An 18,557-nucleotide genomic window follows, 5' to 3' on the forward strand; every position below is an offset into this window, starting at 1 on the left:
CAGACAGACAGATAGATAGATAGATAGATAGATAGATAGATAGATAGATAGATAGATAGATAGATAGATAGAAGCCTGTCTTTAATATACAGGAAAATAGGGACACAAACAATTGACATCCTAAGAGCGAGACACTGTAAAAGGCTAAATGAAAAATGAACAGTGAGTGCAAGGAGGAACACACACACTCATATGAAGCCCTCATAGGGAGATTTTCATAAATGTAGAGCTATCCACACAGGTGCCCGTGCTATTATTGGCACAGGATCAGCATGCAGGAGAGTGGGTGAGAAAAGAGGAGGAGGGAGAGAAAGAGAGAGAGACATGCATGGGGGAATGGTGTCATACAGTGAGTTGTCAGCTGTCATCATTCTCCAGTGCCACCTGAGACATTCAGTGCCACACCCTGCCCCTCCCCTCACCGTACCCATGGTTACCCTTCAGTGCCAGGATCTGACTGGCTGGTGAGGGAGCCCTAGTGTTGGGTTCCTTAGGGCTCTGTGTGGGTTGCTAGGTCCACTTGCAGTTTTGCTGCATCTCAGCACTTAATTGATTAATTAGTGTAATTATTTGAGGTGAAAGTCACCCCCATCTTGTCGCCGGTTGGTAGGTAATTCATTCCATCCTCTGAGACTTTAATGTTAATGCAGGTAAAGTGGAAAAAGTAGCATGTACCGAACTCGCCTGGTTACATTAGAAGAATCGTTCAAGCTGATGTTATTTATTAAGGTGTTGCTCGAGTTTTTGGTAAATCATTCAAATGTATGTGTTGCCAAGCGGCAACACTGTGCAATAGTGGAATGACATTATTACAATAGTTTAGCTAGCTAGCAAGGTCAGCTGCAATTTGTTAAGCTGTAACAATAACAACATTAATACTAGTGAAATAATGTAGATTAGTCGTATGTTAATGGCATTTGTATTATGGATATAATCAAATTGAAATGGCAATTTTACTTTTGATTAAATATGAATACAGGTAACATTACATCAGTGAGCATGGCAATATTCTATGGCAAGGTAAAGAAGAAAAGGCCAGAACTTGCTCTTCCTGCACATGAAACAACTGCTTTGTGAAGTTTCATACATAAAAAAGGTGATCTTTCAAGGATTATTGGGGGGGGGGCTCATGTTCATAAAGGTGACAATTATAAGTAAGTACTGTATTAAAGCTTATAATAGCACCAGTTGAATCAACACAAACAACATTTCTGAGGAAAAATATTAATTATAAGTAAGCTTACACTTATTCTAAGTTAGATCCACTATTGTATGCTGTTGCCATATGGCAACATATCATATTTTTTTCCAATTATTTTTTTACAGCACTTCAAGTTAAGCCATTCTTAGAAAAGAAAACGATTCAAATATTTTTTTCTATAGGTCTATCATAATGCGTGCGGTAGATATGTTTAATTCAAAGTATGTACTTTTGTGCTGCATTGATAAAGAGCTTGACTCCTTATCCTCACAGAGCCCTGCAATGGATGTGTGTAAACTGTAATACGCACACATACTTTCTCCCTAACTGCAAGGTTATCTCACACCTGGAGGCAACTCTCATGCTCTGCGAGACTGCAGTGATATAGCAGTGGCGTATGTGTCTATGTTTGTGTGTTATCATGCATGACTCGACTATTTGGTCACGTTCCCCACTGCCATTGCTGAGGGCAAGATCTCATTTCACCCTGCCAGACTATTGCAACACTGTATTTCTCTCTCTCTCTACATGAAAAGCGCTATACAAATAAACTTGATTTGAATTTAATTGAATGATTTCTGGTAAATTCAATGTAGGTGAATGTGTACGTGTGTGTGCGTGTGTATGATATGGGAACTCTAGCTTAGAGGACAGATGGAGACTGGGAGACAGGAGGGACACTGGCACTGCACAGCCTGGCATAAGAGTGAGTGTGCGAGTGTAAGGAGGTGTATGGATAGCCCTCGCTGTTGCTGGGCGGCCAGCCCCACTCACGAGCGGTGACCTTGGCACTGAGTGGGAGGGTCAGTCAGCCAACTGTCTGTATCGCCGTGTGCCCGTCTGTGCGCTGCTTTTTAAAGCAGTCAGGTCAACAGGCCGGCCACTGGGACATCCATTTGGCACTTACATTCTTATTTAGGTTAGCAATATGCCGGCCGCTACTTCTGCTGTTACTGCAGATGTTAAGTTAAGAACTCATGTTCCACCTGTAATGTCACGCGCCCCCTCTCTGCCACAGCACCTACGTTGACTATGCTCTTTTCTAAGCGCAATATAGTCTGTAAAGAAATGTTGACGGAAACTAAAGCCATTGCAGTCTTACATGGTACAAGTGTGCGCATTATAGTAAGGATATAGACTGGATCCAAAATTAACATGTTAAAGGCCAATTAAAAATTTATAAGGTTCTGCAATGTAATACAAGTCAAAATGTAACAGAGATATACAACTTATCACAGATATAAGTGTTAAGAATGATTTTGAAGAAAATGTAAAATCAGAAATGAAATAAATCCATATGACGTCATGTGGAGTATTCCTCTTTTTATACTATCAAACTGTAAGGAACATCAAAATATAATGAATAAAATCACGACGTGGCTTCACCTTTTTTTTTTTTCTTGGGAAATCGGGACTGGCTCATGAATGATGTATAATCATATGTCATACCAAAAAGACCAGCACTGTCATGGGCTGTTCCTTGTGAGACTAAAACCAGCAACCAGCAACAGCAAGTGGTTGCCAACTCTGACCTTTACTCACTGCACTTTACCATCATATAAATACAGTAAATAGTGGATAGACAGAGAGATAGATAGATGGATGGAATCAGGTCTCACCTGCTTTGACACGGATGCTAGGGCTGCGGATCTTGCCGGCCTGGTTCTCGGCAGTGCAGAAGTAGTCATTATCATGAATGAAGCTGTTGAAGGCAGAGGGGGAGAAGGGGTAGAGCTGCAGCGTGCCATTGGCGTGAACATGGCGGATGTGTGGCACGTCGTAGATGTCGTCGCCGGTGGCCAGGTACCAGCGTAGGACGGCATGGGGGGCGCCACCCGCAGGACAGGGCAGGGACACCCCCACTGAGCTGGAGAAGGTCACTCTCTGCAGGGAAGCATTCACAAAGTACAGCCGCGTCGAGACCACATCCTCGCTGTGCACTGGAAGAGAGACAACATGGTCAGTCTCGAAGTGACCAAAGAGTTTTATTCTTCAAATAACACACCTGGACAGGTAAAGGGGCCAATGCATACTTGTTCCTTTGGGTTACTGTACTTTGAAATCATAAAAGAAGCACTGAGTGTCATTCTGGCAAACTTCCACCTCACATTCACGTCTGGTAAAGTGCATGCCATGCTCTGATTGGATTATCCCAGAGACATTCCCCCTGGGTCAGCACAACTCAATTCAAATTTAGAAATCAATCACTTGTTTGCGAAGATGATGTAACCACAAATGGTCTTTTATCTTATTATTTGTCTGTCATTTTCCAAGTGCACAATCTACATGGAAAAGCTAAGGTCAGCTTGTCACTACTGTAGCTAGTCACAACAGTTTCCCAAAGCTGCACTTACTTTGTCACACATTCGGCATTCTGAACAAGTTGGTTCAACATATTTGATTATGTCACAACTGATACTTAATTATGATGAATCGTTGGAGAATTTAACTACTGTAGCTAGTCACAACTGTTTCCCAAAGTCGTAGTTACTTTGTTGCATGTCCATCGTTCGGAACAAGTTGGTTCGACATATTTGATGTTGATGTCACAGCTAATGTCACGACTGATGCTTAACTACCATAGTATGATGCATTGTTGGAGAAATTAAATACTGTAGCTAGGCCTAACTTTTTTCTAAAGAAACAGTTATTTTGTCGCATGTCCATCGTTCGAAAAAAGTTGGTTCAACATAATTTTACTTTATTGCACGTCCATCATTCGAACCACGTTGCTTCAGCATATTTAATGTTGATGTCATAACTGGCGTTACTACTGATACTTAACTACCACAGATTGATGCATCATAGAATAAATTAACTACTCTCGTTAGTCATAACTGTTTCCCAAAGTTGCAGTTACTTTGTCACATGTCCATCGTTTGGAAAAAGTTGGTTCAACATATTTGTATTTTGCCACAAGTCCATCATTTGAACCAGACTGGTTCAACATATTTAATGTTGACGTTACAACTGACATCATGACTGATACTTAACTATCACAGTATGATGCATCATTGGAGAAATTAACTACTGTAGCTAGTCATAATTGTTGTAACTTTGTCACACATCTGTTGTTCGAACCACATTGGTTCATAATATTTGTCACAGTTTGCGTCAAACAGGTGGTAGAGTAATAACTTGTGCTAATTAATCGGTGCAAGAATGAAATAATAGCTGTATCATTTCGAAGGCTGCGCCCTCTAGAGTTTGCATTTGTTGGCTGCATTGTTAGCCAACTATGGTTGCAAGTTCTGTCATTAGCACATTCGCACTCTTGAAAAACTGTGTTGACATTCTTTTGATAAACTTAAAGATGTAGAATAAATCTATACCACAGGTCGAGAGCTGTAGTTCCAACCAGACAATTCTTTGATAATGTTTGCAAATGTTAATTGGAACTATGGTTTCAGAAAACACCAAATCATTGAACTATGTTGCTAACAATGGAACTTGCAACCATAGTTGGCTAGGATGCTTTTGTGAAGAATACCCAAGATTCTTAAGCATCTTAGTCAGGTTAGACGCATACTAAATTTAATGCGGATGTAAACAAGGCTGTGAACGACAGACTTGCAGTCTTTGCAATGGCACACACTGCATAAAAGTCCTCACACTTTCGTCAGCTGAGCAATCTATATCTTGTAAACAACAATACAATCCATTTAATGCAGTGTACTTCTAGCCCTCACAGTCTCGTTTTCATTCATGTCAAAAATTAAATATGTCGCTACCCTGACTAAGGTATATAGAATGTTAAAATTACTCCTTGTAAAACAGACAATGCTGCAATTTCCACAAAAGCAAACAAAGAAGTAAATGAACAAAGCCAGATGCAGGAATCAGCAAGGCTTCCAAACAAAAGCCAACTTTGTCCACAGCAAGAGTGGATCTTTACTCGCCATTCACATCTTTTTATATGTATGTTCTTGGCAGATGCTTATAAATCTCTCGATAACAGCACAGTTGTAGGGCAGGCATTAAAGAATATCACTAATCTAATATGTGTGCGGTGTGAGCCGTGCTGAATGCTGCCATCTGATAGGAGAATAAATAGGTCATAGAACCCCCGCTATGTATCTACAAACCTCTCTGACAGCTAATGTGGATCAGACAATAATTCCCTCTTGGTGTATTACCAAATCCAGACTACTGTGAGAAAAGAGAAAAAAAAAGTGGTGGTTTGCGTAAATTAATACACATGCTAATTTAGCAGCATAGCTAATGATGTCCTTCAAAGGCAGCGTTTTAGCGATTTACCATTCTGGCATCTCTATTATCTGCAGGCTCTATTACGGATTACATGGTTTGGGTGTGATGACTCTGTATCTTTTTTGTATTCAGAGAATTGCTTAGCTCAGCTCTGGCTCCGAGCCAAGGGAGACACAAGCCCAAAGCAAGAGAATTTTCTTCTAAGGCAATTACATTTAATTAATGCCCCCCACCTGGTTTATGTCAACAATGCCTGGATTAACCCCCATTCTTGTGATTCTCATTGTGTTCGAAAGAATAATGGTGACATGCTACCATAGCATTAAAGTCAGTGGGGTACCTATAAACTTCCATATACTGATGGACAGCATCGCAATGTATAAACATAAATATGAATTGGAATGTATACCCAATAACATTGAATATTAAAGGAACAGTTCATCTAAAAATGAAAATGCTGCTTGTTTTAAAGCAATGAAAGCCCCATTCACTTTCATTGTAAGGAAAAAAGCAGCTTGGACATTCTATACAATAACTTATTTTGTGCGCCATGCAAAACAGTAATTTAAATGGGTTTTGAAAGACACAGGATGTGCGTACATGATGATATTCTATTAATTTAATGATAATAATAATGTTATTCTTACTTTTGACAGTTATAGGCTACTCAATTTAAAGGCTTACAAAGGACAATGATAATATTTATTTTAATGGAAAAAAAATCATGCAAAATGTAAAACATAAATACATGTAAAGCATAGAATGAAAAACAAGAAAACAGTGATGCTAGAAAATTGAAAGGCTGAGATTAGAGCTAAAGCTTTTACTGGTAAGGTTGGGGTTTGGATTCTTTCTCTCTCCATCCATCACTCTCTCTCCCTCTCTTTTTATATTCCCATAGAACATGACGGGATATGTTATGTAATTGGAATTTATACGCCAGACGCAGAGAGTTAAATCCATATAATCTCCTTTCACATTTAACACACACAGAGACTTCCCGGCCTGATAATCGCAGCACGGTGGAGAGCCTCTATCGCTTCCCCTCTCACTCTGCCCTGTGGGGAGGGCAGATTATGGAGGTGGGTGCGTGCCAGGGGGCAAGGGTCCAGACAGGACCAGGTCTAGAGTGTGCAGAGTGGTAGGTTAGATGGGGGCCTGAAGTGAATGGATGTGCCATCAGGAGTCACAGGTTGCAAGCAAATGAAATAAAATCCTTTTCATTGTTCACACTTTGCATGAAAGCCTGGATTACATTAGAACAAGGTCTGAACTGGCATTTCTCTACCTTTGTTACTCCAAAGTCCACTACAATCAAGGTTATTGTTTAAAAGACTGCCTACATAACTGTGACGTTTCCATTTCTTCGGCAACATTTTTAATAACAAATATTAGGGCAGTTAATACATTTAAATAATTTAAATGATGTGATTATGTGATAATGTCAGAATTTTTAAGAATTATTTGTAGTTAACATTAATACATTGTTCCTATTTAAAAGAAAGAAAACAAAATAAATAGCTGTCACGCTGTTTGTAACTGTTTAAAGGAAACACAGCAAGTGTAAATATATTTTAGGAGTAGAAATGCAAATGTCTTAGATCCAGTTGTGAACTAAATTATGTCAGGTTTTGAGAGGACAAATTAAAATGTTGTCAATTTTGCTTGGTTGTATTCTGCAATCAAATAAACAAATAAATAATTCAGTGCAAGAGCAGTGAATTTGCACTGTAGCATTTAAATTCTTAAATTATTTTATAACAATTTATAACACGTTTAATTATTTTAATAAATTAAACAATTGTTTTATTAATTTATCTTAATTGAAAGTAATTTAATTTATTTATTTTTAAGTAATTTGAGTTCTTTAGCCCTCTTGAAAGTTTACTGAGGTCCCCTACTGGGCCACGACCCCACCCCCCCACACTGTTGAGAACCACTGGACTAGACTGAGCTTTGCTGTGCATGCGAGGTCAGCTCTCAATGTAGTGCCATAGTTGCAATGACAAGTCTAGGATTTGAAGCAAATGTTTAACCCAGGCTTTTGTCTAAATAACCTCTGGGATCCAGCATTAGAGTTAAACAGCAAAGATTCCTGACATGCTCAAAGTGGAACAGTCCCTGGCTGTCGTCAGCCTTAAGTGCTATTTGGGACAAGAGCAGAGTGCACTCTATCCTGGTCTCTGAGCTGTGTCAAATATAATTCCGAGAGCCCTTTTCAGGACCATGGACAGTGACTGAATGGTCCCTAAACATATTTCAGCACTATAGACAGTGCCAATCTCCTCTCCACGGAAATGCAATTTAAAACTAAGCATAAACAAACATTTGTTAATCTGTAATAGCTCCTTTCAAAGATATATATAAAAAAAAACATCTCTCTAAATAGGGGAGTCAAATCATCATCATTCGCGCTCTGACACTGGATGTTACATTATTCTGACTCTCTAGATCTGTTGTTGCCTTGCGCACAGAGTCCGATGTAGATGGACAAGTGGCCCAGGCGCGTCGCGTGGGGCAGGTGCTGCGGAGGCAAAGAGTGTTTGTTCACGCGCTTAACTCACCGGCACACGAGCTCTGAAAGGAGAACAGCGGTCACCTGTCGAAGCGGAACGCGAGAGTGACACGTAGATTCGCCGCCCTGCTCGTGGCGAAAGCAAATATAGACAATAGCGGAAAGGCTGCATGACAACACATCAGTTCACAGTAGATCTGAAGAAAACACAGCAACAATGGAAAATATGGTCATGGTCGCATTGAAATGGGATAAAAAACAGGTCAACTGCTTAGTCCCCCTGCCCCCCACCCCTTTTTGCCTTTACAGATTACAGCCTAAAGCATAAACCCCCATAATAAAGATTGCAATATCTATAATCTCACAGTGGGTTTCTGGGTAAGGGGTTGTGGATCCAAAAGGGACAGCCTGGGGATATCGCCCCCGCTGTCTGGGCGATGGTGGCGAGGGGGAGTCTGAGGTAAGGAGGGGGAAAAGGAAAAGCTTGAGAGCAGGACAGCTGCAGTTTGTCCTCCATACCAACAGGTGTCACTATTGCGATGCTGATAGGAAAGTGTTCCCATTCTCAGTTCTCTGCTAACACAGGACCTCTGTTCATAGGAGCATAAAACTTTCTGAGCCAATAACCTGCACTGTAAATGTGATTAACTACCCTAAAGGTGTGGTCACATTTACCATTGCTCTGTGAAATTTTGTCTGCAAAATTCATTTCAATAAGAATCAACGCAACAGTGAGTTTCGTGTGAGTGCAAAAAAGTTCCCCATGCAGATTTCATTTAAGTTGGTCACACAGATTTACACCAACTAACAGAAAGCTGCTTAGTTTTAAAGTTTGTGAGCTGTTTCATTCATTGGACAATTCCCTATGTGAAATTTCACCTAAATTTTGCTAATGTGACCTCACTTTAAAGCTGCAGAAAATGACATCATTACACTGATTGGCATAAAAAACATGCACAATTCCAAACTGTTCTATCCTGAACTGCCGATTTCACACTTTTAAGAGCCAATAAATAAAGTCACTGGTAAAACCTAATATAATATAACGAAATATTAGCGAATATTAATGTCCAAATACACAGCCAATTTTAAATGGCCACAAAATTACAATTTTTTAGAACTAGAAGGAAGAAAAAAAAAAAAGAAAGAAATAATGAGCAAAAACAGTTTTAAGAAGATATTTTTTTTTTTTCGAAAATATTAGCTATATACATGTTGCTATGACAGAAAAAAAAAATCCTATTGTTTTCATACATGCTGAAGGTGATGACTGAAAAACAGTTACTGATGACCAATAGTGACCAATAGTGTGCAGGCATTGTACATAATGGGCCAATCTTGGTGTATGAAAAGGTAGAATTTGCAGGAACATTAAAAGCAATGCAAATGTGTATGTATAATGTATATGTATAAAGACTGTAGAGAGCATGTCAATAAGAAAACAAAGCCAAAACCTGGACACTTTAGGCGATTTAGTAATCACGGCCAGGACATGTCCAGGTAAAAAAGAGGACATACGGTCACCCTAAGCAACGTGGTCAATGAAAATAAATTTGAGTGAACATATTTGTTGATACTATGCATGACACACAGAAAAAAATTTATAAAAATACGGAAACACATTGACAGCAGTACCCACATAAACCACACAAAAATGGCTCATCACTATGTCCAAGGACTTCATATGTCCATGGACAATTGTTGAGACGTTTAGGGTTGATGTTCAGTAATTTAGGGGAGTCTTAAGAAGAGAAAAGAGAAAGGGCAATGGGATAACCCAAATTCTTCTCCCTTTCTTCTGACTTCCGTGTGAGGGCTAACGAAGCCCTGCAGCTCCTTGCCATTCTCGCTGCCATATGCCAAACGAGGGAAAGGGCCGGGAATGCTGAAACGCTCCATTAATGATGCCCATTTTCCCTATCTATCTGTCTAACTCTCAAAATGGACGCACTATTCTCCACCCATTTCCTCGAACTGAAAAAATGTCCTGCTCAAAAATGTCTTTGCTCATCATTTCTTGTTGTTTTTCCTTCCTTCTCGCCATCTCTTCCTGTTAATCGCCTTCCATTTTCCTCTTTCCCACCTTTCTTTTTATGTGGTCCTTCTACTTGCACATTTGCACAACATATACATACATATATACATATATATTTTTTGTTCAGATGCTATGAAAATGGCATTTGAATATATATTGAGGACAGCACAGGCTATTGCCAATGGTGAGCCGCTATGCATAATGCAGCTCTCTCAGTCGCTCATCTGCATTTGCTTAGACACACACACACTCTCTCTCTCTCTCTCTCTCTCTCTCTCTCTCGCATGCACACGCATAGATCTTCACACCCTGCCCCCAAAGAAATCCACACACAATCTCTCTTTCGATCACTCTGTCTCACCTACATAAACATGTCTAAATGCAGACACATATTTTTAGGGCACGCAACTGTTCGACAACAACACAATTCAACCATCCATTTGCCTCCGAGCCTCCCAATTAATTTATTCGCAGATTGTTCAAGGGCCATTTCCGCTGTCAAGCCTGTCTATATCACGATACAATGCTGCACATTTTTTTTTACAGCTTCCAATGTCATAATGTTTTCTTTAATCTTTTAAAATAACTCATGAGATTATGAGAGAGAGGGGCTGACTTTCTTCCTCCTTTGTTTTTTATACCTTTCCTCAGACAAGCCACTTATCAAACCGATAATCATTTATGCACGGTGCAGTCAAGGAAAAATCAATACTACAGGTGCTGAGTAACTTCCAGCTGAATCTAAAGTCAGCCCTACACTGCATCCAGTTATAAATAGGTTACGATAGCAAGCATGAGGTGTGTGTATGTATGTGTGTGCATCGGACATTTCTTCATTGCTAGGCTGAGAAGGACACATGTACACATGTGTTTAGATTACATTTGTTCTGGTATTTTAGAGTAAATCTTGCCTGCCACTGTTGTCCCTGTGATTGTTCAGTGCTTTGCGTGAGTGAGCTCGAGTGGATTGGAAACCAGTCACATGTAACCGCCGACAATTGTATGGCAATCTCTTTAAGAAGAGAGTGAGAGAAAAGTGGGAGAGTAGAAGAGGTATATATCTATCCGTTTGGTTATATAATTAGCATTTTGCATACATCTATCTTGTTCACTTTACATAATGAATCAAATATATGGTCATGTAAGTGAGTGAGGTTGATAAACATGGTTTGAAATGCATTAGGGGTTGGATTTTGAAACGGGTGAGGGGTCTCTACCCCCTTATTTGCAAGTTACTGCAGCGTCAGGGAAAAAAAATTCAGAAGTAGCTCAGACTTCAAAGGATGATTTTGGAGGTTGAGTGTCAGTTTTCTCAATGCATTTTTAAAAGAGTCAATAAAATGTGAATTTTAACAAATCTCCTGTGTTTCAGGTAGTTTATAAACTGTAGTTTAAATACTTTGTAAACGGTCCCTCTTCTGGGGACACCCCTCGCCACTCTTTACCTCTAAGTGAGATGCAGGTATATCATGATCTGCAACAGGAGCTGCATGAATCTGAACTTCTGTGGTTCCTGTTATTAGAGCAATTGTTTTGAAACTAAACTGACAAATATGAAACCACAGAGGAATTTACTACATTTTCTTGAAGAACATAACTATCAGAGATTAACATGACTACACACGATTTACTAAATACAATGAGGTAAATGGTGAGGGTTGTAACACGAGGTAATTAAGTACCAGTTAATAATAATAAATAAAAAAAAATCACTTGCAATTTGTAATTCAGACCATTTATAATCTGATCTGTTACCATGATAATAGTTGTTAAAAATCTCATTCAAATCAGCAGTTTCTTGTATATTTTATATAAATCCATTTTAATACAATATTAAACTACTTTAATTTGTAAATTAACATATATCAACATATCATACCATATCAAACTTTTGGGCACACACACACACACACACACACACACACACACACACACACACACGCACGCAAACACCTGAGTGCTGCAACACACCATCACATTAGGGCCATTGGACACAGAAAAGACGTTTACCTGAATGTTGACGCTATAGGCTAGTCTTTTCCATACAATTATAGAGAATCAGTAGTTAGACTAACTATTTATGTCTTTCCTATTAGGGACGTTTTAAACAAATCAGTATTTTTTTTTTATTATTATTATTTTTTTTTTTACTTTATTTTTTTTGTGTGTGTGAGAGTGATTATGTTTGTGATATTCAAATCTATAATAAAATGATATTGACAGTTGTGTTGTTTTCCAGTGCACATTTGTTCGCAAAGGAAAGCGCTAGAGCAGCGTGCTGTTGCTATGGTTACCTCCTCAGGCTACTTCTGTTCCTGAGCGACTACGTAGTGCACTAATTGTAGCAAACTTTGATGTTTATTAAAGTATATATATATACTTGCCTACCCCTGGACTAGCCTATTAAAATGAGTGAAATTATTTAGCTAGGAACAATTTGGGGCTTAAAAACAATCAACTCAGGACAGTCGTGAGAGGGGAAGAAACACTGATGGGACAATCCTGTTCAGTCTAAACCATCTCATTCTCAAGTAGACGAAAAGTTCAAGTACATATTACTACAGTTTATGAGAGTAACGTGTTTATAACTGTGACTCATGCTGCTGTCACACAAGGCTTTACTCTTTATTTGTATAGAGGAAGTATCGTATTATAATGAGCGCAGTGTGTCTCCCGACAAAATTACACAGAAAGAAGTGAGAAACAGGTGTATATGACGAGTATAACGAAACAGAGAGATTGACAGATCCAGAGAGAGAGAGAGATAAATGGAGTCCTTATGGCCAATGACCTGATTTACTTTTGGAGTGGGGGATGCGGCAGATCTCCTACTAATTGCGCAGCTGGGAAGAACAGGGGATTTGACGGGGGGGAGGAAACCAATTTTGCATATTTCTATGAAGGGGAGACCGGGTGGGATGGAGGTGTCCTGATGTGAAGAGCAAGTTTGACATTGCGAGCAGTTTGGAGGTGAAAACGCATGAAAGTGTGCTTTTTTTTATTTTTTTTAAATGATGAAATATTGTTATGGTTGATGTTAGACATAAACATGTCAGTTAATAATAATAATAATAATAATATGTCTCATTATAAAAGGGTTTGACGTGTTGGACGTGGCAAGCTCCTTTCAATCACATTTTAATTTAGGCAAATGTTCCGAAAATCGGATCAGACCGGATAATATCGCAGCCACCACACAAATGTGACGACCTGACGACTGCTGATCCTTAAAATAAATATTGGACAGACACAGATACACACACGCGAACACACAATGCCTACAGCCCCTTTATTCGTTATTCAATATCCCATGAAGCAAATATGTCATAATTAAAATTAGAATGACTGATAACCCCTATCCAAAAACGCCTAAAATGTGTTCGTATGACAACATAAAATTATTTCAGGAAATGTGTAAAAAAAAAAAAAAAAAAGTTTTTTAAGGGGAAATGTTTCTATATTCCTTGAAAGTGGAAAGGATGGAGGCCCGGCCCTCTCGGAAAAATACGCAGTCCTAATGCATATGCATGTATGACGTGTTGGACGTGGCAAGCTCCTTTCAATCACATTTTAATTTAGGCAAATGTTCCGAAAATCGGATCAGACCGGATAATATCGCAGCCACCACACAAATGTGACGACCTGACGACTGCTGATCCTTAAAATAAATATTGGACAGACACAGATACACACACGCGAACACACAATGCCTACAGCCCCTTTATTCGTTATTCAATATCCCATGAAGCAAATATGTCATAATTAAAATTAGTAAAGATAAACAAATATTTGTTAAAACGTTTTGTTTCATATTCTAAACAGACTTGAGATCAATCACACTAAGTGCACACAACATCTGGATAATAACATGGGTGAATTCTTAAAATGTATATTCCATTGGGTCTGCTAAAGCCAACACAAAACCCTTCAATAAACTATGGCATTATTAATCAGTGTAATAAATAATAGACATACCATTTGCTATTATATTTATTATTATTATTAATAATAATAATAATAATAATAAAAAAAAGTTTTTTAAGGGGAAATGTTTCTATATTCCTTGAAAGTGGAAAGGATGGAGGCCCGGCCCTCTCGGAAAAATACGCAGTCCTAATGCATATGCATGTATGATAATTGATGTGCGTTTTACATCTCCTATCGACCGTGTCATCAGATCTCAAGATACATGATAAGAGATATATTGTGAAAATGACAGAAAACACAATATAAAATATGAAGACTAGAAAATAAAAAGAAAACATGGCAAAAAATAAGTTTGTTTGCGACCTCCATATCACATTTTTACGCACTTTACGCCCTTCTGCACCCGTCCTCCCCCATACAAGAACACACACAAATATAAACAAGCACATTAATACACACCACAGTTCTCTTTCACAAGCCCCCACACACACACTGGAAGAGAGACAGAAAATAATTCTGACCTTACATCCCCGAACAAATGACATTATAAATTAAAATGCATAAAATAAAAATGCCTTCTCAATTCTAAAGCATCAAAACTCGAGAACTGTAAAACCAGGCAAAGCATTCACATTTGAACTGTTTGTGGGTAAATAAGAATCCATACTTGACAAAGCAATATCAGATAAAGAACATTCCAAAACAGGCGCACACCTTTGAAAAGTGGTTTCATCCAAAAATATTTTGTAAATTAATGTTAGGGAGAAAAAAAATATGAGCAAAAACTGAAAGCACCGTTCCAAGGCAGGAGGGTGAGGGAAGGAGTGGTATATATGCTGTGAGGTGTCAAAAACAAAATTGTTGAGGATACATCATGACAGAAATTGATGCGTAAAACTAACAGAATGAGCAAATAAATAACCGTAATTATGATTACAATAAACCACATCTTTGTTTGGCATTAATACAAATTCAGACGTGCCTTATCAAAACCACCATCAGCACAGTCAAACCAGGAATCTTTGGCATAGAAAATGGAGGACCACTAATTGCACCAGTGCTAATTGGAAATGAGGCTGCATATGTCGTTATATTTTTCACAGGATCTATGCAGATATATTCATCCTCTACCACAAACAAAAACATGCACTTTTATTACAAAATACATATTATTCTTTCTCCTAAAGGCATACAGCAGCATGTTACTATAAACAAATATCAGACATATTCAAATCCTAGGAAATTTACATTCTTATTCGAGCCCAGTAAAAAGTAGTACACCAAGCGCAAACAAATTCCCACCTCTGACCAACTCTACTTTCCCCACCAAACAAACTACAGAAGGCCAAAAGTGTATGGAAAATGCACACGACCGATGCCAAATCTAATCCCGTTCTACACATTCATAACTCAACAGCATATTCATATCTTGCATACAAATCATGCTATCTCCCCCATCTTTGCGCACGGGCACATGCAGATCCTACATCCTCCTAATCTCCTGTTCGTCATTAATCACTGACTAGAAAAAATAATTTTCCACATTTTAAGCAACTAAAACATTTTTTTTTTTGAAGGAAGTTGCATTAGTTTTGGAGCGAAATAAACTTCCTGAAATCCAAATATGCGAGCGCGCAATAAAATAAACTTGGAACAGTGCGATTTTAAATTTCCACTTAATTTAATGTAATAAATAGTGCAGTTTTATTTCAACATTATTTAAAAAAAAAAAAAAAAAAACAGCATAAAATAAAAGGAACAAATACCTTCTTGAAAAGAATACAGCAGGAGTAAAGTTACCAGCCACATGCCATAAATAGCAGGTATATTTCTCAGGAATGTTTTGCAATCCCGACGTGTGCACTGTGCAGTATTCGGCCAGGCGAGGCTCCGTGCAGGAGTGGTGACGATGCTCCCCGGCGATCTCTCCAGCCCTAGTCCCGGACTCGCCAGCGCCGAGAAGCGGGGAAGACGTTGGTCCCGCCTCTCGTACCCTCCCCTCCGCGGGACCGTCATCCAAGCTGCCCCTCCTTCGGTAGTTCAGTGGTACGGCGAGATGGAGAGGTGCTTGGTACGGGGCCAGAGAGAGACGCGGCGAGGACGGCGCGCTGAGTTTTGTTGGTGGGGTTGGGTTGAGTGCATCAGGGAGGACAGGACTTAACATGTTGTTGTTATTGTGAGCGGTCCACGTGGCTGGAGACAGTCGGGGCGTTCTGTGGCACTAAGTGTTACCATAGCGCACCTGGGAACTAAATAGCTGCTTTTTACGCACGGCGGATCACTTTTCGCGATGACAACGGCTTACCTTTTACCTCCAGAAATCGTGTATTGATGTAACGCTGCTGAGAAAAACAGTTTAAACCTTGTCTGTTCTCCCAGACAGTTATATTTGCTGGTTTTAGGCACTTTTCAACAGACCAGGAGGGGAACTTGAAGACTGGGAGACCACCTTAAATCTTTTAAGACCCGGGAATCATATTTAATTTTTTTTTGTTTTGTTTTGTTGTTGTTGTTTTTTTTTTTGTTGCCGCAGGGTTGAGCGTCATTTTAAATTTAAAGTTCGTGTGAACGTTGCGCGTAAAACGCTCCGCTTACGTTTCTTTTATTTCACTGCTCATTGAGTGACTCGCGTGCGTCTTTAGAGACACTGCACGAGACCCTGTCACGCGCTTTTTTTACGTTCACGTATATGAATGAAAGAGAACGCGTGCTTCAGAGGCGCACCGATGAATGTCTGAATCGCCTGCAAAATGAGAGAGGAATGACATGTGGGGCGTATCGTGTATTGTCTCGAGTGGCGGATAACGCTCACAGACCACCCCGGCTTTATCGGTCTGGTGACTATAGTGCCTTACACCACCCAAGTCTGCAAAAAGAAATATTGAAATGAATAGATTGTATTAAACAGTGTAACAAATTGTAATTATGCAGCATTATTAAACCCTTACAATTCAAATAAAGCAAATCTGTATAGCATTTGAGAGTTTTTGCATGGAAATTGGCAACCCCTTCATCTTAAAAGGAAGAAACCAGTGTGATGGATTTCTGTGGATTATTTTGACAATGATATGTAACAATGCCAGAGTACATGTCTGGGTGTAAAATTACAATATGGCACACAGCACACTACCCCCAGGGCAACTTAAGAAATGACAACAATGTGTAGAGTGATAGTCTGCTACCAATGGTTGCATTGTTTGGTTTGATGGTTCTGCTCCAGCACTCAGGCTTCACACTCCCACATCCTTTTCGGATAATTATTGAACTGTAACGTACTGTACTATTGATTACAGGCTATGTGCAGCCCTGCCAGAAAATCAACCAATAGAGAAATCCATCACACTGACATGTGATTCTACACATAATGACAGTGATGTATCTTTACCCAGCCCCAAACACAGGCAATGCATGGCCAGTCAGCAAGACCATTTCAATGGAATAATCTTTAGTGAAGTTATGTTGTCATAGCAGAACCTTTTATCCTGGGATTAAGTGGACAAGGCCAGGGTCCATCAAATGTAAATTATGACCACTCTGCCAAAACACTAGATAACTTAGTTTGTGCCCATATAATTCCACAGACATTTCTTTATATTTCTACAAAATTAGAACATTTACAAAGTTGCATATTTTGGTTAATTCCATTTCGATTTCAGCTACAAATATGAGTTATTTTCAATTTAGTTGAACACATTTGACAATGTTAAATCCAGTTCTGCAAAGTTTTTTGCTTTTATGGCCCTACTTGGAAAAGTTTCATTTTGAGGAATACAAAATTCACTGCATGAGCAGAGTTTAATTTGGCTGAACAGAGTTGAACAGTACATTTCAGTGCGGACAGAGAACAGTAAAAAGCCCCTAACATAATAACTGTCAGAGGGGAGGAAAAACAATAGAGTTGCACCTTTTAGGAGTAGAACTACTTGTCACTGAGCCAGTAGCTTCAAAGGGTTCACATTAGAACATTAAAGTTATGAGCACCTTAAAGTATTAATATGTACTTTTTTTAGGGTAGATCAGGTACTTTCAGCATACTGCCCCATTAACAAACTAAAGGTTACATTTTTGCACATTTTTCCTGAGAGTGATGTGGCAGGGACAACATTCCTGCTTGTCCTCAACAGATAACTGCCTAATTTTGGGGTGGGTTAATCTTGAGAGCAACCAATCCAGTTTGAAATTAATGACTAATAGGGTGAAGCTTTTTTGTCAAAGGGGGCAACTCCTGACAAAATACCTTAGAGGTATACTTAGCCAGTGTTGTAGTCAAGACCAGTTTATTCAAGTCCAAGTCAGATCGAGACCCGAAGAGGGTCGAGTCCAAGTCAGGACAGAGTCAACCTGCTCCTGAGTTCAGTAGTCTTGGACTGGGACTAGAATGCTCTGTTCCCAAGTACAACTCTGCACTTGGCTGTTACACAGAGGTTTACCTTGATCACACACATTGCAATTATCCCACTACTAAGCTCCTGGATATCTCTAAAATTCAGCAATGTATACTAAAGTTTGCTGGTTGAGATACACCTCTTATCCTGCAGTGATTTGTATGAAAACGAATAAGCAGAGAAGAGAACAGTTGAGCAGATCAGCCGGACTCTTTGTTTCCTAGAGGCCTCTCTCTACCTCTCCTCTCAACTCAGTTATGTAACAAATGGAAATATAGAAGATGG

At 39.2% G+C, this 18,557-nt stretch overlaps 1 protein-coding gene across 1 annotated transcript in view; it reads right to left on the minus strand.

Moving 5' to 3' along the window:
• Positions 1 to 15,903, minus strand: part of LOC107699174 (Down syndrome cell adhesion molecule-like protein 1 homolog) — a 136,912-nt gene extending 121,009 nt beyond the window's left edge. The window contains exons 1-2 of the mRNA XM_016500367.1: positions 15,654 to 15,903; positions 2,821 to 3,141 (exon numbers count right to left, since the gene is read on the minus strand). Of these exons, the coding sequence (XP_016355853.1) occupies positions 2,821 to 3,141; positions 15,654 to 15,903 (571 nt within the window). The remainder of the gene's footprint in view (positions 1 to 2,820; positions 3,142 to 15,653) is intronic.
• Between the last annotated feature and the right edge of the window lie 2,654 nt (positions 15,904 to 18,557).

This window comes from Sinocyclocheilus anshuiensis, unplaced genomic scaffold (genome assembly GCF_001515605.1).
Source record: "Sinocyclocheilus anshuiensis isolate Anshui unplaced genomic scaffold, SAMN03320099.WGS_v1.1 scaffold374, whole genome shotgun sequence".
Classification (NCBI taxonomy): Eukaryota; Metazoa; Chordata; class Actinopteri; order Cypriniformes; family Cyprinidae; genus Sinocyclocheilus; species Sinocyclocheilus anshuiensis.